Raw genomic sequence first — 20,309 nt, forward strand, 5'->3', positions numbered from 1 at the left:
AGTTTATCTAAAGTAAATTGTTAGACCCCTGGCAAAAATCTTGTACTGTCGGGCTGTCCGAAAACAGAACAACAAATAAAGCACACCATTAAATTGTTCCAGAGTTATAAGAAACAGGCCAGGTTAAAAATAGATGAATTATACATTTCAAAAGGCCTAAAAAGAAGGGCTGTTGCAATATTTTGGCTTTTATCTCTGGCTTTAAGAGGCAGGAAGCTATTGACAATTACATCTAGCTTGCTCTACCCAAGGAAACAGTAAATCCACTTTCCCACAGTTGTGTTTTATGCTCCCTCTAGTGTTTATTTTTGGATGTAAGCACAGGCAGGCTGGAGAGGAAAATCCTGGAGTCTAATCACAACATGTCCCATTAATAGGATTAAGTACCTTGTCATTAGATAAGTAGTACATGGCAAAATCTGTGACACTCATGGAAATTAGAACAGCATCCTGCCTTGGTCTTCCCTGAAGCTTGAAAGAGGTTTGCAAGAAGACTCATCAGAATTTGTGGTAAATATCACATCTTGTTGGTTCTATTACTAAACAGCATCTTTTTTTCCATGAAATGTGCTGGCCACCTGCTATTGCTGGGCCTACAAATATAAAATCCACGACCTACATTTGTAGGTCTGAATTGCAACTGATTTTATTACTATTCGTTTGATATCACTACACCTTCTAAAAAATAAATAAATAAAAACCTAGGTACAATTGCTTGAAAAGAAAAGGAGAAGAAACTAATGCAAAACTTTATATTTTTTTTCCTTAGTAAAACAAGAGTTGTGTGGTATATATTAATAATATATTGCAAAAAGTAAAACATTTTACAAAATGTAAAAGGGAACATAAAGACTTGGGCAGGCATGATCCAGCCAAAGTCAAGCAGTTTAAATTCACCATTGATATCAGTGGGAAAATTAAGCATGTGCATAAATTTCCTGACCTGGAATGAATGGGACTGAAAGGTGTTTTATTAGACTCCAGAGCATATAGTGGAGAAGGTGGGAGGAAAAATATATCAGTTTTTGTCATTAACTTCAATAGGAAGTTGATTACACTGGATACATTTTCATTGATACTGATACCCCACACATATTACATGTTCTGCATTATTTTAAATAACACCGAAAACAGCTTTAGACCTTGGAAAAGCTAGTTATTTTCAGGAGAGCTAATGAATCCCATTAACATGTATATTATTTGCAAAATCATCTCTGCTTAGCAAAATGGGACTCCTTTTGGTTTTAATTTTTACATTTCCTGAAGCAGCTAAAGAATGGAAAAGGTTTTCATTAAAACTTAATATATTATTGGGAGGGGGGAAGAGGAGACACTTTGATACAAAATGTCAGGTTTAGCATCCTTTGAAACATTGCCACAATGTTCTTGCACTGTGTGTTTCCATTGTTATAAGATATTGTTACATACTAAAGCATTTTACTACTGGCAGAAGCAGTCTTAAAACTGGGCCATTCTTTGAAGTTTTTTTTTTTTTTTACAAAATGCTGGGGGGAAGTATATATTATCATCACAGTAAGAAAATACTAAATGCACAATATTTTAAAATTACCGTATTTTTCGCTCTATAAGACGCACCAGACTACAAGACGCACCTAGGTTTTGGAGGAGAAAAACAAGAAAAAAAATATTCTGAATCCCAGAAGCCAGAACAGCAAGAGGGATCGCTGTGCAGTGAAAGCAGCAATCCCTCTTGCTGTTCTGGCTTCTGGGATAGCTGCGCAGCCTGCATTCGCTCCCTAAGACACACACACATTTCCCCTTACTTTTTAGGAGGGAAAAGGTGAGTCTTATAGAGCAAAAAAACCGGTAATCTTCCTAGCTGTCTGAGATGTATCTGAAAACCAACTCATTAACCTATTGTATTGTACTCATTCCTAATGCAGAAAACATGAAGCCTGCACTGTTCTTAATAACGTACTTATTATGTCTGAGGGGACATCAGTGTGCACCTACTGTGGAGGGAGACATAAATTTTGTGGAAAACCTGAAAGGTATGTACATGTTAAACTTCTGTGTTGGCCACTATATTTCTGAACAGACAAGTGAATAAAGAAGCCTCATTTGAACTTGGGAACTTGCTACCTGTTTGCTAGGGAGACATTCTCAAGATCACTGTAAACAGATTAGCTATCGCTTAACCCCTTTTTACTGTCCTGCTGTAATAAATGTGAGCATTCTAGTCCATGCTGGTAATTGCAAATATAACACCACAACATGTTAACCATTCTACATTAATTGACATGGACCACCAAGATATCATCTTCTGTATATGGATTTTACTGTATAAGATGATTAGTATCACTTCTGGATCAAATAAATAGGGCAATAATACTATTCTGTGCATATCGACTCAGAGGTAAACTCCACTGAGTTCAATAGGACTTGGCTTTCCTGTCAGTGTGAATTGCCTAGAGCCTAAATTAATGGGAAATCAGCAAAACTCTTGGTTGGTCGTAAGCGCTCTGTATGGAATTAGTTACCTCAGTTATCAATCTGATGGTTTCTGGGGCTATTTTTATTGCAAAGCCTGATTTGAAAAGGACCAAGTCATTAAAAAAAATCGACAAGAGAATCTGCAGTGATATTAACATAGTCTGTTCAGTAACTAACAGTACAGTAATTCTATACAGTAACAAGATGGCCTGGCTGAATTGCTCATGAAATCCGTTGGCTTTTTGCCATTGGGAATAATGCCAAGATGCCTACATTATTTTGACAAAATGTGTTGACACTTGTATGAAATATAGTTTATATGATGAGCATTCTGTAACTTTATTTGAAAATTAAGGTTCAGTAAGTTAAAACATATGATTGCTGAAAAGCATAAACTGCATGTGATTAACAGGAGATTCTCGTTCAGATTATCTGTTTGTATATACATTGAGGACAGAAGCAGAAAGACCCAGTATTATTATTATTTTTCTAAGCACCATGTGTTAATTGTAATTCGGCAGCTAGGCCACAATTTAAGGGATTATTCGTTAAAATTATTACTACTAATAATATGGCATTTCCCCTCAGTTTTATCTGAAGTTGGAGAGAAATATGTAGATGAAGAGGTAAAGAATGCACTGATTGGCATTAAACAGATGAAAATTATGATGGAAAGAAACGAAGTCAAGCACACTGATCTGATGAAAACTTTAAAGAAGAGCAGTGAAGAAAAAGAGGTGAATTTAGTCATCACAGTTTTAGACCTGGAGTGACTCAAATGTATGACATAAAAGTTTTCAATGCTGGGACTAAGGGTACACCCCTTTTTTGAATGCTGCTTTTGTTACTTAAATGGAGATGTGATAAAATGGGAATCTTTCTAAATCAGATAATTGAAGCTTGGAGAATAAGCACTCCGAGTCACAAAACATGGGCCTTTAAAGGAATGCAGCACTCTAGTGTTCAGAACGTTAGCTTGGAGAACCTCCACATAGAATAAGTTGCACATGAGTTGCTCAAAGAAATAAACATTTTAGCTACATGATAACTACATCTTTTGCTGCACGTGAGAGAGAGAAATGTTTTTCATGTGCCCAAACCATTGTAAGTCAGTGCTTGTTTATTAGGGTGGTTAGGGATGTTGAATACATGCAGCTCTTTATTATTAAAAACAATATTGTTCAAAATTCCTCATGCCTTAATCCCTTTACAAGGAAGCATGCATGTTTTCTAGGAAATCCTCTCCAAATGATAATAAATTGCCAGGAGTCCCTAGTATCTATTTTGGAATAAAAACAACAGATGAGTGCCATATGGTATAGAGCTGAGGTTTGCTTACCTGACTAACTGTTCATACGGATGTGGTTAAGAAGTAATCACTCTCTAGAAGTGGAACACAACCATGCTAAGGGCACCCCTAGCACGACCATGGAAATGGAGGGAAGGAGATTTCAGAGTCTTCAGGAAGACTAACAACAAGAACAACAAATGCCTTGGACTCAGGGAGTTAATGTGCCTTACCATGTTCATCTTCTGAGACACAGACAAGTCTCTATTGTCAGCTGTACCCTTCTGCTATCAAATCCAGGAGGGGCTGGACAGCTGTTCCTATAGTATCACTGCTCAAAGGAGCAGCTGAGGTTGTGATTTGCCCCTGGTGCCAGCTCTGTCGAGAAGAGCTGTCAGACAGTGGTAGAACACGTGCTTTACATGTTCCATGTTCATTCCCCAGCATCTCCAAGTAGAGCTGGGAAAGATTCGGGCCTGAAGACCTGTTGCCAATCAGGGTTGCAGATAACTCTGAGTTAAATGAACCAGTGAGCTGACTCATATGGCAGTTTCACGTGCTCATATGGCATGGTGGTGGTGGTGGTGGGGTTAATGGAGGGGGGGATAAAAAGAGGGAAAATAGCCTTGCTTTTGCAGTGCCTCCCCACAGGTCATTGTGTTGCAAGATCCTACCTGATTTACTGTATTTTTCTGTGTATAAGACTAGGTTTCCCTCCTAAAAATAATGTAAAAAATTAGGGCGTGTCTTATACATGGATAGTGTCTTCCCCCATTTTCTTAAATCTGAGTCCCCCAAAACAGGGGGAGTCTTATACATGGGGGCAGCTTATAGACGGTAAAATACGGTATATGCTTGCTAGGAAAGCACAAAGGAAGTTGCCTTATCCAGAGTCAAACCAATACAGTGGTACCTCAGGTTAAGTACTTAATTCATTCCAGAGGTCCGTACTTAACCTGAAACTGTTCTTAACCTGAAGCACCACTTTAGCTAATGGGGGCTCCCGCTGCCACCGCACCTCCGGAGCACAATTTCTGTTCTCATCCTGAAGCAAAGTTCTTAACCCGAGGTGATATTTCTGGGTTAGCGGAGTCTGTAACCTGAAGCGTATGTAACCTGAAGCGTATGTAACCCGAGGTACCACTGTAGTTCATCTTTCCCAGTATTGTGGACGCTGACTGGCAAAGGCTCTCCAGGGTTTCAGGAAGGAGGCTCTCCCACCCTTACCTGGAAATGGCAGGCATTGAACCTGAGACCTTCTGCATGCAAGGCAGATATTCTACCACTGAGCTACGGCCTCTCCCCATGATCTAGTTGTTGACTGAAGCAGGAAAATAATATGACTGGCACTATCCTTGAACACAGAAATGCAGAAATCTTAACTTGAGGGTTATTAAGCACAAACATTTATTGTGCCCTAAAGTGGATTAGTGTTTTAGCATGGGACACAGCAATTCTGTAGAAATAATGTACAGTGGTACCTCGGGTTAAGTACTTAATTCGTTCCGGAGGTCCGTTCTTAACCTGAAGCACCACTTTAGCTAATGGGGCCTCCGATTGCCGCCGCACCACCAGAACACGATTTCTGTTCTCATCCTGAAGCAAAGTTCTTAACCTGAAGCACTATTTCTGGGTTAGCGGAGTCTGTAACCCGAATTGTATGTAACCTGAAGCATACGTAACCCGAGGTACCACTGTATAACTAAGGCCAATTTTCAAAACGCTGACGTGTATTCTGAATTAAGTAACTTTGTGATCCATAAGTTATAACCAATTCCTTAATTAGGAAGCTCTAAGACTTATGAATGAAGTCAAAGAAAGACTGGAAGACGAAGAGCAAATATGCCAGGGGTCTTTGAAGAATTTATGGGACGAGTGCCAATCTTGTCTAGAAAGTAACTGCATGAGATTTTATACCACCTGCCGCCATGGCTTCTCCACATTTACAAGTAAGGTAAGAGGCATGTGAGGGGAAGCAGCATAACTGTATATAGTATGTATTCTGCTAAAAGCCAGAGCTGTGTGCATGCCATCATCTTGAGAACCCACAGAGAAAAAAGGAGTAGAGTTGAAACCTCAACTTTCTCCAGCTTTATTTTGTTCAGCATCTTCAAAAGTCAGAGGTGGAGCTTTAGTGCATCACATAACCCTTTGCTCTTTGTTTTGATGAGCAGAAGCAGATTAAAATATAAGCAAGATGCATGCAAATTTTGCCTGGGTTCATAAATTATAGGAGCCACACAGCTTTCCTTGGTGTAGAATTTGAGTCACCTCTTTGCAAAGTGTTGACCGGAGGGTTTGGCAGTACCGAAACAGCTCCTTCAGGCTGTAATCCTAAACAGAAGAAGAGTAAAATTTAGTTGGGCACAGTGGGACTTGCTTCCAAATAAACATAGGATAGCGCTGTATATCCCACAGACTGCCACCTACCCTAAGTTGGATCAGAATTTTCAGTAATGATACTCATTGTCCAAGTAAGACGCTTGATTTTCTGGTCCTTGGTTAATTTGAAAGATAATACTTGCTTTTGTGCATTTCATTTTAAGGTTAAATTAATACAGCTGCCGTGACATATTAGAGTATGGCGTCTCAGCATAATTCAGTTAATAAGGAAAATTTGCATTTCAAAAAGTTTGGGGTGTTTCCATGCATGTGCTTTCGAAACATTCCTTTGCACCAATTACCAAAGGATGAAAATTGGACAATTTGCTGACAGGAACTATTTTCTCTCCACACGCAGGTTGAAGATTTTTTCAAGAAATTGACTCCATTATCACTTCCTGTTTATGAGCTTCAAGAGCGAGATCTCCAGTTTAAGAAAAAACCTGAAGAAGAGGATGCCCAGCTGGCACAAATGGAACATTTGTTCAACCAGCTGTTATCTGACGTGGGCACAATCTTTGAAAAAAGCTTTGTTTTTTTCAAACGGATGCAAAAAGAATTTGACCAGTCTTTCCAAATGTATTTCATGTCTGATCCAGACTTGACGGAGCCCTACTTTTTGCCAGCTTTTTCTGAGGTAACTGTAAGAAACCCCATTCCTCCTAAAGACTGGGAGGCACCAGGCTTCCTCCAACTAGTTTTTGACTTCAGCAAAACTGTCCTGGAAGGCGTTGGTGAAGTGATTACTGAGGTATTTGAAGAATACCGAGAGACTGCAAGAGACATGGCAGAACAACTTAAAGGCAAGTTGTAAAACTCGCATTTTAATATCAGTAGCATTGAACCTTTGCTGTAGGTTTTTTTTTTTTTTTTGCATTTTTAGGAGCATATCTATTCAGGCTGGTGTAAATCACTGCAATGCTATTGTAATATGTTTTATAATGTTGTTGTTGTTGTTGTTGTTGTTAATTGCAGTTACATCCCATCTTTTTCGCCAAGGGTCTCAAGGTGGTGTACATCATTCTCTCCCTCATTATTTAATCCCAACAGCTGCTGTATGAGGTAGATTAGCCTTAGAGTTAGTGACAGGCCCAAGATCATACAGTGATATTCATAGCCAAGTGGGGTTTGGATCCTGGTCTCCCAGGTCTTAGTCCAACACTCTAACCACTACACCACACTGGTTATCCAAAAAGCAGCAATTGTATTCACTGGATTGATTTCCATTCCGGACAGGGGATGATGAACAAACTTGATTTCTCATCTACCTCATTTTAGGTTACTGACCGTTCCCTATGCAAACACCACCAGAGACTGCCACTGTCAGCCTCATAAATATGTCTGCTGCTTTTAATCTGGTTGTTTCATGTCTACTTTGATGTTTAAACCACTCAATATCATATTTTACTTAATTAGATCTATGTTATTGTTAATGGAGTGTACCATGTGTATTGTTAACATCCTATGCATGTTTACTCTAGATTCTGATGGAAGTGGAATGTTCTCTAAGAACATGGCAGACCATGAGAGAACTCCGTGCAATAAGCTGCGTCAGAATTCATCGGGATGCCCTCAATTTCATGAGAGATGCCAAAAATGTCAGGATCATTTTATGCGAGGTAAATAACGGCCCTGTTCATCACCAACGATACTACTGTCAATTTCTGTTTTGCAAAATAGTCATAACTATTTAGATTTAATTGCTGATGAAATGGTTTTGAGAAGCCACAAAAACTGAGTCAAATGATTCAGTAAAACATTCCTAAGGACAAAATATATTGTAGTAGGTGTTTCTACTTGCTATAGTAAAACCAGGGTTAATATCAACTACGTACATACATGTCCAAAACTACACACTGATAAGCCCACAACAGAATCCAGCTGCATAGACACTGTTCTGCCACTTAAGACTTTTTATAACAGTTCTGAGAATAGGTACTTCTATAGATTGATAAGCAATTACACTTTTTAAAAATATATGAATTTTTAAGAATGTTTCTTCAATTTCTTAAGGAAGCTTTCTACATTTTGTTTGATTCCTATAGTTTGCCCCGATGTTCCTGAACTACATACAAAGTATGATGATGCCTCTAAGCTGGTGAACATCTCTGGTGAGCAATACCAACAGATTCTCCAGATGGTCAAACGTCACACAGAAGACACAGCCTACCTGTTGAATAAAATGAAAGAAAGATTTGGCTGGGTGTCCGAACTTTCCAACATGACTATTGGACCAGAAAACATTTTCAATATAGTAAAGGTAAATGCCACCCATTAAAATGCCACTGCACAATGATCTCTCTGTTCTGTTTCACTGATATTTATTGCTTCAGTACTGCCTAGGGAAAATGTGTGTGTGTTATTTTTATTCTTTAAAATACTAAGCTCTTGTGGAGGTAGATTTTAAGTATACTTGATAATCCCTTGATGATCTGAAACTCCAGAGCTTAGACACTAGCCTACTCTAAATCCTTTTAGTGTGATGATGGTTAACTGACCTGTATCACCATCTGACAGCAACGAAATGGCACAAACTGGTTTGAATTTCTGTAAATTACTTTTCAAGAAGAGAGTTTTGCTAGCGTCTGACAGGCATCTTCTTTAGATCAATATAACAAAAACATAGCTCAGGGCAAAGGGAATGTTATAATCCTTCAGGCACATAGGGTACAAGTCATGCAGTGCCTCCAGTAATTTTCCAAAAGGTGTTTCTAAAAAATAATATTTCCAAGCTCTCGCTTGCACTGAAAATTATAAAGGAAAGATAAATTATGCTATATTGCATACAATTTACATAGTACCCCAGGGTGACTTAAGAATGGGGGGGGGGGACAACAGTTGTTGAAGTTTGTTTTGTAATCCATGGATGAGGAATTGGCATCACCAAGACCAGGGGTCTAGGAGGTATTGCTTCTGGTTGTGCCCATCTGGGAGCTCAGTGCAGAACCAACATACGTTGGAGGGGTCAGGAGTTGCAACTGCTGTAGTCTCTGGAAATTCATATTTCTCTCTCCAGGACTCCTGACTGCTTGAGTACCAAAATTGTTTAACGCTGCATACTACTGTTTATATTGATGCATTTTAATTAATAAGGGTATTTATATACTGCTTAATAATAACATATAATGCATTGTATTGTATACTTTATTTTACTCTTTTATTTTTGCAAGCCCCCCCCCCAAGAACATATGTTGTTGGGTAGCTCCATGAATATGGCAAATGAAATAAAGAAAAGAAATAACTGAAATGTGGACAATGTATTATCAAATATCGTTGAAACTATGCCCCAAATTGCTACCTTTTTTCTGGGCCTCTGCATCCCTAATAGCAACCATCAAACAGTTAGATGGTTTGATGGTTTCCCATCATCAAAATAATAATGATGGTGATGATAAAATAATAATAATAATAATAATAATAATAATAATAATAATAATAATAATAATAAACAAGACCAAATCAAACAATACAATTTTAGATTGTATTTGATTAATAACCTACTTTATTATTCTTCCCCTTAAAACTGAGAAGTTTAAAAAAATGATGGTGTGTCTTGACATATGTCACTTGGTTCTCCTTCAGGTGTCATCAAGTGTCAAAGGAGGCGAAGCTGCCAGTCCAAATGAAACTGTCGTAGATGTGAATATTTTGACTTCACCTACTTTTACTGTCAAGGTTCCCCAAGATCTGGACACTGAGAGTTCAGAATTCATTGAATATGTAGCAGGGAAGGCTTTACAGCTTTACAAAAAGAATTTCTAGGCAAGGCAAGTTGATTGTCTTTACACTAAAAACAACAACAACGGTTAAATTGTAATTTGTAAATTTTGTTTTATAGACAGGCTTTCATTGCTGAGAATGGGTGGTTGAAAGCAATCATTTACCACAGGTGCACTTGTTGTGGCAAAAGTTTCCTTAACACTTGACAGGATGAGATGACTTATCAAGTCCAGCATTAGGGAACACACTGGTGGTTTGGTCATCTGAATGGCTTCTACGCTAGAGTTTATTGAAATACAGCCCCTCTTTATGTTCCACCCACTGCTTTTTTAGTTACCGGTGGATATACACTCACACAATGGATTCTCTATTTGTGTGGTTGTGTGTGTGTGTGTGTGTGTGTGTGTGTGTGTGTGAGAGAGAGAGAGAGAGAGAGAGAGAGAGAGAGAGAGAGAGGGAGAGAGGGAGAGGGCAGACAAAATAAGTTTAGCAGCATGGGACTAGTGGATCTTGCCTGTGTGAGTAGACTCCATTACAGGATGGTATGGCATAATAAATAAAAATAAATAGGTCATTCTCAAGCCTGAACCTCAGGAAGATGGTGACAAAACCAAAGGTTGTTAGATTTTCTAAGTCCAAAGGCCTGATGTTTTCCTAACTAATGTAAAAGTCCTGCACTGCTGCTGAGGAGTGAAGAGATGCATTGGTGCAGTGGCATACATTATATCCTTACAACTTTGGGAAGTTTTCAATGTTTGATGTTTTATTGTGTTTTTAATATTCTATTGGGAGCCACCTGGAGTGGCTGGGGAAACCCAGCCAGATAGGTGGGGTATAAACAAATTATTGTTGCTGTTGTTGTTTGTTATTAAAAACATTTAATGATTATTTTTTTAGGTTTGTTATGAAACTTTATTCATAGTTAATTAATACTATTTGTTTTTCTTTTTTATCTCCCTAGAGAGGAAGAAGTGAACAGCGATTCCTACTTTGAATCCAGCATATTCTCCTTTAGCAAAGTACACCAAAAGTCATCATACAGAAAAAACCTGCAGATGATAAAATGTTTAATAAATGTGTTGAATATCAGTATGAATGTAACTCTTATGATTTCTCTCTGCATTCAGTTGTTGAGACCAAATCTAAAGAGATAAAGCTGGTGAATACTGAAAATGTTTCTCCTTAGCATTTGGATTATGTTTCCAAGAGAGGGGTAAGAAATACATGCATAGATTTCAGTTGTATTCTTTCCAGTAATGTAGACGTTGGAAGAGGTATTTTCAAAGTATACTAAAGTCCTTAATATGTAGTTCCACTTATTAATGATTTAGATCAGTTTTGCATGTGTGCTCTGGTTAAGGAACCTGCCATTACAGTATACCATAATGGCCCGTATCCAAAGCATGGTATCAAGTCTTTACATTGTAATGGCAATGAAAGAATAGGCTGTGGTCCTTCTCTACTTGACAGAGTTCACTGTGTAGAGGGTGAAATCACAGAGAGGAAACCTGAAGTGCACATACAAAGCCATCTTCAGTAGTGTATGAATATTCATGTTTTTCATTCATTAAAAAATATACTTATTCTTTATATTCTTACTTCCCAAATAAACAAAAAAATGCATCAACCTCTTATTTGTAGTTTGAATAATTTTATAACTAGAATCAATTCACTCATTGTGGGACCAAGTTATATTTTATGAGGACAATCAAAATGCCACAAATTAACTGTGCAGCTTTTGACTTCCCCAGAACTCTTTATTAGGCTGGTCTTTTGGATTATGGTGCTGGAGGAGACTCTTGAGAGTCCCATGGACTGCAAGAAGATCAAACCTATCCATGCTTAAGGAAATCAGCCCTGAGTGCTCACTGGAAGGACAGATCCTGAAGCTGAGGCTCCAAGACTTTGGCCACCTCATGAGAAGAGAAGACTCCCTGGAAAAGACCCTGATGTTGGGAAAGATGGAGGGCACAAGGAGAAGGGGACGACAGAGGATGAGATGGTTGGACAGTGTTCTCGAAGCTACCAGCATGAGTTTGACCAAACTGTGGGAGGCAGTGGAAGACAGAAGTGCCTGGCGTGCTCTGGTCCATGGGGTCACGAAGAGTCGGACATGACTAAACGACTAAACAACAACAAAAATTAAACGTATTGTTCTAAGAGGGATTTTGGAAATTTTCTTATAGACCAGCAAAGATCCTTTTTCTATCTTTTGTTTTTATGGCCAAATCCAGGCAATTTCCTATTAAATGAAGAGCAAGTGACTTTATGCAAAATTAATATTGTATTCTTTGTGATATTCAAACAGTTGGACATTGCTGGAACAAGATTTTGAGTTTTACTCAGCAGTGCATCTTATCTGACCGCTCATACATTATAAGAATGCAGGTGCAGTCAATTTTGCGCTTGTGTTTTAAGAATGTAACATGGGAAACCTGCTGTACTCCATACATACATACATACATACATACATCCAATGTAATCTAAAGGTATATTCCCTAATATCAGAATATTCCCGATTTCAAAAACTGGTTAAGAATCACCATCGTTCATATAAGCTAGAATTTATAAAGTGTGGAAGAGAAAAACCAGTTATATCCACACTACACATGCAAACCATACTTATACCACTTTAACAGTCATGGCTTCCACCAAATAATCCCTAAAATTGTAGTTTACTAAAGGTATTAAGTTATTAAGAGACCCCCTCCATAGCTGTCAACTTTTCCCTTTTCTTGCGAGGAATCCTATTCGGAATAAGGGAATTTCCCTTAAAAAAAGGGAAACGTTGACAGCTATGGACCCCTCACAGCACTCCAAAGGAGAGGACCCCAAAATCCAGCCTAATAAGGACTGAGCATGCTCGTTGTAGGGTAATCCCCGCCCCCGCAAAAGGGTACTGCAACTTTAATAGTTGTGTAAACGGGATTTCCGCCGGCACATCTTGTATAGCAAGCTGGTTGACTGTTGGCGTGGGGAAATGGAACTGGAGTACCCAGAATGCTGCAAAATCTTGTTGCAGCTCCCATTTGTCCCGCCTAATTGAGGGCGGCCGCGGATTCCAAAACACCGACCGACGGCGCGGGCGGCGAGAGGGAAACGCATCTCCCTTCAACGAGAGCCGCGGAGGATATAGGAAACGTGACAGCCAATAGCAAAGCGGGATCAGCAGCGGTGCCCGCCTCCACATCTCTCTTATTGGCTCGGAGGGGAAATGGGTGGGTGAGCGCGCCAGTTCCGAAGTTGCGCCTCTTCAGAAGCGGGAGGCCCTCGTCGTCGCGCTGGGTTTTCCCGCCCGCTTCCTCGTCGCCTCCTCGCTATGCCCGCTGTGGTGACCGAGACCGAAAGCCCTCGCGAGGAGTCCTCCGGCGCGGCGGCGCCGCCGCCTCACGGGGAGCTCCAGTACCTGAGGCAAGTGGAGCAGATCCTGCGCTTCGGGCACAGGAAGGAGGACCGCACGGGCACCGGCACCCTCTCCGTCTTCGGGCTGCAGGCGCGCTACAGCCTCCGAGGTGAGCCTCTCCTCCCTCAGCGCCGGCTCTTTTCTTTCCCCCTCAGCAGAAGGAAACGAGGAGACGCTGCTCCTTCCTGCGAGGGGATAATAGCGCCTCTCGGTCATGTGGAGACGCTCTTCGATACCTAGCAATCGGCAAGCGTAGTGGGACTGACGACACCATAACAATAAAGCCCTAAGCTTTTAAAAAAGGTTCGTTCGTGGGGTTTCTTTCCCTGTTTGAGGAAGGAAGGAATGGACGCCGCCCTGTTTTCACTTCCTCCCAGCAGCAGCAGTAGCAGAGGAAGGACGCAGCGTTTCCCCGCCAAAAACCGGATTATTAACGGCAGAGCGCATTTTGAGTGCGTTTGTTTATGTGCGCGCGATTATTTCCCTCCCAGCTCCCGACTCCCCGATTCCAGGATTATTGGCACAAGCCAAAAGTTAAATGTCAGAATCGTACCATTTTTCTCATCTTGGGGCCGAGGGGTGTTAAGTTGTGGGTGAACATATCAGACGACACAGCGATTCTTCAAACAGCTCTTGGTTATTCACAGGCCAGAACAGAACTGAGCTGAAGGGCTCAGTCAGCCTGCTTATATAGAGCTCCACTAGAACGCAACAGTAACCATTTTCTGTAACTGAATGTCACTTTCAATCCCTTATTTGCATATGTGGACCTGAGTGAAAACTACAGTATCCCCCTGCTGGCCCAGGGTGAGAACTTCAGTACATAACAAGAGGTCTTCGGGCCCCCCCCCCAATAAAATATTTGAGCCCCCAAAGTTGATGGGCATTGCCATTCAAATAGTGTGCATGCACCACGTCATGTGAGCTTACCTGCAACCCTCCACCCCCCATATTTTATTTAAGTTGGCACCCCTGTCATAGACAGTCTGGAGCAATCCAGACCCAGGACTGCTTTTGATCCAGGGTGCTGTAGAGGAAAGGGGGGTCAGGCTGGGAAGTTGGCCCTTCTAGGAGAAGGAAAGCTCTGGTCCTAAACGTCTGCTGCCTTGCAGGATGTCTTAGGGAGAATAAAAGGCTAAGGAGGAAACCCTACACAAATCTGGAGTGGAGTCCCTAAGATGGCTGGATGGCACCTTGTACGCCTCCTGGCAACTCCTGCAGCCAAGCTGGTGCCAGATGTATTGCTCTGCTTTCCTTTGGACCACATCAGTGAGGTCGAGAGGGGGCTCTTGTCTGGACAGCCTTGGATCTCTATACAACACTTGCGCCCCGGGAGGTCACTTTGGCAATCTGATGCTTCCTGAAAGGGTGTTTTAACAGGTGCATATGATTCGGTAGACCTCCCTGTCTGCTGGCAGCAAAGCCAGAAACAGGATAGGCTGTGAATCCACCGGATTTTGCTGCTCTGGTGTTACCACCGTAATAGATCTGGATATGACATAGTAAATTCTCCCACTGGGGTCCATTGGCCAGAAGATAAAGGTTAATGGGGAACAAATAAAGCCATAATCCACCTTCCCTTGCTGCAGCAAAACAATTGGGCTTTAGATGTAACAGTTGGTCTACCATGGATTATTTTCTCTGCCCCTTCCTACAAATAGAATTGCTCTGTCCATATTTAATATATTTGGTAGGTAATGTTTCATTCCTCTTAAATGTGTACAGTGGTACCTCAGGTTACAGACGCTTCAGGTTGCAGACTCCGCTAACCCAGAAATAGTACCTCGGGTTAAGAACTTTGCTTCAGGATGAGAACAGAAATCATGCGGCGGCGGCGCAGCAGCGGGAGGCCCCATTAGCTAAAGTGGTGCTTCAGGTTAAGAAGAGTTTCAGGTTAAGAACGGACCTCCGGAACGAATTAAGTACTTAACCCGAGGTACCACTGTACTGATGAATTACAGATGTTCTCTTATCTGCTCTAACTTTCTTAAAATTTATTTTCAGATAATTTTCCATTGCTAACGACTAAAAGGGTTTTCTGGAAGGGAGTACTTGAAGAACTACTTTGGTTTATCAAGGTATGGTATAATAATTGGTATGTACTAGTACAGCAATATTCTATGTATTACTTTTAGCTCAGAACTAGTTGATACATTTAAATTTTTACTGTGTGCTAGGTTTGACAAGGTATGGTGGTCCTTTTTGTGTGTGTTCAAGTCTTCTATATCACCCTTGCTATCTTTGTTCCTGTAGTGTTAAAAAACTGCAGAATGTACTATCCCACACACATTTCTGTACAGTACTGCCTTTTTAACAGAAATGCTCACAGAATTGCAGAATTGGAACAGATCCCGAGGGTCATCTAATCCAACCTTTTGCAATGCAGGAAGCTCAGCTAATAATTCTAAGGAATTCAGGAAGCATCTTAAAATTATGTTCTTAATTAACATTAATAAATATTTCTTTTTTTACCCCCCACAGGGTTCTACAAATGCAAAAGAACTTTCTGCAAAAGGTGTTAAGATCTGGGATGCCAATGGTTCTCGTGAATTCTTAGACAAACAGGGATTCTTTTCTAGGGAGGAAGGAGACTTGGGCCCAGTTTATGGCTTCCAGTGGAGACATTTTGGAGCTGAATACAAAGATATGCATACAGGTAATGACACATTCTATTGGTTTCCTATATTTAGGTATCCTCCGTACTGAGGACAGGATTAACTGCTTAATTAAAAATCCAGTATTCTAGGTACTGAAGAGATTATGGTAAAATAGTGCATTCATGCCCTAAATAGAACACATTTCCCCCTCTACGGTACACCCCGCCCCCCAGTACAGCTGTTCTGGGAAAGAGTTAATGTTCCTAAAAGATGCCTTTCTGTTCATTTGCCCATTTCACATATTATTGTGGGTTTTCTTGGGTAAATAAAGAGTACACAAAAGTATTTAGTACCTTAGCAGAAAGGTACCAGACATGGCTGCAGAGGGCATGCATATAGCTACTATCACAATCACTTTCTTCTCATAGACTCCCACCTATCTTATGTTAAAGATGTGGTGGGGTTAAAAGGGTGTCAAAAATAGTTCTTCATCATTCAAGCCACGCCCATCAATGGCACACATAAGTTCATATGGAAATCTGCACTGAGGGAACACAATAAGCAAAAAGTTATCATAAAAGTAGTGTGAAATCATAGACTGAATGGGCAGTATTACTGCAGGTTCTGCGTTTCCCGAGCAAGGAAGAACCAGTAGTACCAGAAAAAGCACTGATGGATTCAATCTTGCTGTGCATTCAGAACCTTTGTGTTTCTTAGTAGAGGAAAATTATCTCACTATTAAGTAGTTTTGTAAATTTTAGTGGGGTAGTATGAAAATAAATGATATGAATTGCCTCCCAAGAATGAGCCTGACAATTGACGGTTTCACAGATAATTAAAAATTTATCATTTGTCACATTGTCACACTTTTCCTACCGTATTTTCAGATTACACAGGGCAAGGAGTAGATCAGCTGCAGCAAGTAATTGATACAATCAGAAACAATCCAGATAACAGAAGAATAATCATGTGTGCGTGGAATCCTAAAGGTATGGTTATGGAATTAATTATGTAATGTCATTGTACCTTGTAGTTGTGCATGATAATCCTGTTCAAAAACAGTGGAATAGCTTGCAACAATAGCTTGTTGTTTGTAAACTGACTTCTTGTTGGCTTTTGTATGCCTTGTGGTTATGATCAAAGTAAAATATATTTTAAATGTATTTTTAAACTAAAAAAATACACTCAGCTTTTCTTTATAAAATAGTCAACAAACTACTGTGTTCACCTGGGAAAAGGGATTGTTCTCAAGCTGCCACTACAATACTCTACACAAAATGCATTAAGAACTGGCCAGTTCTTCAGAATTTAGTTTTAACATTCTTTTTCCATTTTTGTCATTTTCTAACAATGACACACTGTTGCTATGTTGGGAAATGGTAATTGCTAGTTTACAAAACAAAGCCAATAAGATCATTCTGTGGGTGGAATTTTGCCATTGGACATATTGTAATTTTTGTTGTCTTGTTTGCTTCTCAGATATATCCTCAATGGCCTTGCCTCCATGTCATGCTCTATGCCAGTTCTATGTTTTAAACGGTGAACTCTCTTGTCAGCTGTATCAGCGTTCTGGAGATATGGGATTAGGAGTACCTTTCAACATTGCCAGTTACTCATTGCTCACTTCAATGGTTGCCCATGTTACAGGCTTGAAGGTATTTTTAATGCTTTTATCTATTTCCACTTTCAAAATAAAAAATAAAAAAACTAGAAAGAATGTAGTATATGAAGACTTTCTAAAATGGAGGGTGTATAAATGAAAAACTTGAAAATTTGTACATGTTGTTGAACTTCAGAACAAGTTTCATATTTCTTCGACAGTGCAATTGTATACACTTCTCAGAAGTATGCCCTATTAAGTTCAATGCCACTTGACTCCCGGTTAAGTGTGTGTAGGATCTCAGCCTTCATTATTTGGATGGCCTCTTACTATAACTATTGAAGAGTCAAAAGTAGTGTGTTGGCGTAATTTGTAGAAAAAGAATTCTGTCAGTGGTTTTATCAGGTCAAGCATTTTATAGTCCAATGTGCTTCTTTGTATCTTCCACTGGCTGCCATAATTTGAGAATCGTAAGACTGTTGTGATGTTGCCAAAATGTCCTGAAAGTTAATACAGCTGCTGTTCTAATATTTCTGTTTATAAAAGCTAGTTATGAGGAACTTGGGAAATGTTTGTAGCAAAGCTAAACATCTCATCACTATAATGGATCAAGGTACAGATGTTTAAACTCCATTTCCTGTGCCCGTTGTGAGAAGCACTTGAATTTTCCATGGCTGTAATTCTGCTCTTTGTGATTATACAGCACAGGGTGCAGAGCAACTCCCAGGTTCTGATAATTCTCCAAAAGCTATTTCTGTGCACAGCAGGGCAGATCAGTGCCAGACTAGCATGCCTGTATCTTCTTGGCATGCTTTGCTGGCTTTTGTTCAGGTCATGGAGTGCAACCTGTTCTTGCTTCAAGTGGGAAAAACTTGTGGGGTTCTGCTCCATCTTGCTGGGAGAGTGTTGCTCAGATGTAGGATTTCTGTTAGTTGACCCCAGACAGAAGACTCAAGACAGAAGAGTTATGCAGAGAAGGAATGTCATATGGACTTGTAAAAACCATTAAGCACCTTAGTCTCTGTAAACACAGCATACAGGATTGCACCATATGTGGGTGGCTGCTTCTTGAGCCAGTAGAACAATTTATCCCACAGAAAGTCATTAATGTTAACAATTTATAGCTGCTACTCTAATGAGGCAGATATCCACTAGAAAATTATGAACCACAGATTTTATCTAGAGTATGCAAACATTTCTCCTTCATGTGCTTGTGATAGCAGACCAAGGTTATTGTACACATTTATTGTAATGTGTTGACTTGCATTCAAACCAGTTCAGAATAAGGAATATAACATCTAATTTTGTGTGTATTAAATGGCTTGCTGAGGAATCTGGTTAGAGCAATCTTGCTTAAGAAATATATCAGCATGTACAGGGTGGCCCAAAAGTAGGTATACAATTAATTAATTATTTTTTCCCCTTTACTGATATTGTGAATGATGAGAACTTGAGTCAAGAACAAAGAATGTGGATTTTAAAGCAGTATACCTGCTTCTGGGCCACCCTGTAAATTCTTGTTCATTCTATTTCTAATACTAAGGCTGTGTTTCTTTTTTATATAGCCTGGCGAGTTTATACATACACTAGGAGACGCTCATATTTACCTGAATCATATCGAACCTTTGAAAATCCAGGTAAATAGTTTGGCAAATAGCCAGCCTTACTACTCACACTGTGTATTTCCTTCCATAGCTGTATATATATTGAATTAGTTCAATCTTGGAGTTAAGGGAATGATGGAATGCATTACTCTCATAGTGCTTGTCATTTGCTTAATAATATAAGAGTTGCTGAACATGACCAATACATTATGGATGTGATCTCCATGGGCTTTGAGTAGGTTGAACACAGCTTACTAAAAGGTGAAAGGCTGTGCAGTTTACTGAACTGTTCACATTTCTGCAAGTGCTGGAGACAAAACAGGCACAATCTGGCCAAAATGTGACTTTAACATCAGCTGTTCCCCAGCATTGACTAATTGGACTTATATTGGAGTATTTGTGGGTAGATATAGCAGCAGCAGAGCAACTACTGGTCATTATGTGGGCAGTTAATATTCCTAAACAAGTAAAATGTTTAATTATACAAGTATTAACATGAGATGATTTAAAACAAATCCCATTGTGAAATTTGTTGCTAAAGTGAATACCCCTTGCATAATTAGTCAATTTTATATGAATGCCATCCTTCTGAAATAACCAACTCTACTTTAAAATTTCAGCTTCAGAGGCAACCAAGACCTTTTCCAAAACTCAAAATTCTTCGCAATGTTGAAAACATCAATGACTTCAATGCGGATGACTTTGAACTAGAAGGTTATGATCCTCATCCAGCTATTAAAATGGAAATGGCTGTCTAGGTGACTTGTAGCAGCGTTTACTTGCCTTAAGGTCCAGTTTGCAGTAGTGCCCATAGAAGAACCGTATTTTGACTTTCTAAATATTAGAAAATACTAAAGATATTTCATGATAAATTATCATGGTTTTCTTATGGAGTTTGAAGTATGCACTGTATCCAATGAAATACTCCCCCCCACCCAGAGGATACTTTTTTCAGCTTCACTTGCTGTGAGAGGTTAACTTTCTAGGTTGTATAATAGAAAAGCACTTTCTACAATTTCTGAACTATGCAATAAAATATACATATATTTCTTTAGTACATATGTGTTATGTGCATCACCTGTATTCTATTACCATAATTTACATAGGTTTCAAGTTTACCTGACTAGGTAGTAAAAGGGAAGGGGATGCTGTGTAAAATATGGAACAACTAGATAAGTAGTTGGCAATTGAATAATAATAATAATAATAATAATAATAATAATATGCCAAGCCCTTCCCCCACATTCTAGGCTATCAAATA

General features: G+C 39.6%; 2 protein-coding genes across 2 annotated transcripts; both read left to right on the forward strand.

The window, feature by feature from the left end:
• The first annotated feature begins 329 nt into the window (after nt 1–329).
• CLUL1 (clusterin like 1) lies at nt 330–9,886 on the forward strand. The gene is made up of 8 exons (XM_028737233.2): nt 330–510; nt 1,905–2,012; nt 3,043–3,191; nt 5,529–5,696; nt 6,483–6,927; nt 7,606–7,743; nt 8,170–8,384; nt 9,707–9,886. The coding sequence occupies exons 2-8, from the start codon at nt 1,910–1,912 to the stop codon at nt 9,884–9,886; spliced, it is 1,398 nt and encodes a 465-aa protein (XP_028593066.2). The 5' UTR covers nt 330–510; nt 1,905–1,909.
• Nucleotides 9,887–13,059: 3,173 nt separating this feature from the next.
• TYMS (thymidylate synthetase) lies at nt 13,060–20,105 on the forward strand. The gene is made up of 7 exons (XM_028737237.2): nt 13,060–13,356; nt 15,252–15,325; nt 15,729–15,903; nt 16,732–16,833; nt 17,324–17,499; nt 19,010–19,081; nt 19,669–20,105. Exons 1-7 carry the CDS (start codon nt 13,164–13,166, stop codon nt 19,804–19,806), a joined length of 930 nt encoding a protein of 309 aa, XP_028593070.2. The 5' UTR covers nt 13,060–13,163; the 3' UTR covers nt 19,807–20,105.
• Nucleotides 20,106–20,309: the final 204 nt, after the last annotated feature.

Source organism: Podarcis muralis, chromosome 8 (assembly GCF_964188315.1).
Source record: "Podarcis muralis chromosome 8, rPodMur119.hap1.1, whole genome shotgun sequence".
In the NCBI taxonomy this organism is placed as follows: domain Eukaryota; kingdom Metazoa; phylum Chordata; class Lepidosauria; order Squamata; family Lacertidae; genus Podarcis; species Podarcis muralis.

What these genes read in the sequence shown, in the direction of transcription:
- CLUL1 (XM_028737233.2), top strand. Translation starts at nt 1,910, where the DNA reads ATGAAGCCTGCACTGTTCTTAATAACGTACTTATTATGTCTGAGGGGA. An exon ending in TTTTGTGGAAAACCTGAAAG is followed by an intron (nt 2,013 to 3,042) that starts GTATGTACATGT and finishes ATTTCCCCTCAG; the next exon opens with TTTTATCTGAAGTTGGAGAG. An exon ending in AGAGCAGTGAAGAAAAAGAG is followed by an intron (nt 3,192 to 5,528) that starts GTGAATTTAGTC and finishes TTCCTTAATTAG; the next exon opens with GAAGCTCTAAGACTTATGAA.
- TYMS (XM_028737237.2), top strand. Translation starts at nt 13,164, where the DNA reads ATGCCCGCTGTGGTGACCGAGACCGAAAGCCCTCGCGAGGAGTCCTCC. An exon ending in GGCGCGCTACAGCCTCCGAG is followed by an intron (nt 13,357 to 15,251) that starts GTGAGCCTCTCC and finishes ATTTATTTTCAG; the next exon opens with ATAATTTTCCATTGCTAACG. An exon ending in CCCATGTTACAGGCTTGAAG is followed by an intron (nt 17,500 to 19,009) that starts GTATTTTTAATG and finishes TTTTTTATATAG; the next exon opens with CCTGGCGAGTTTATACATAC.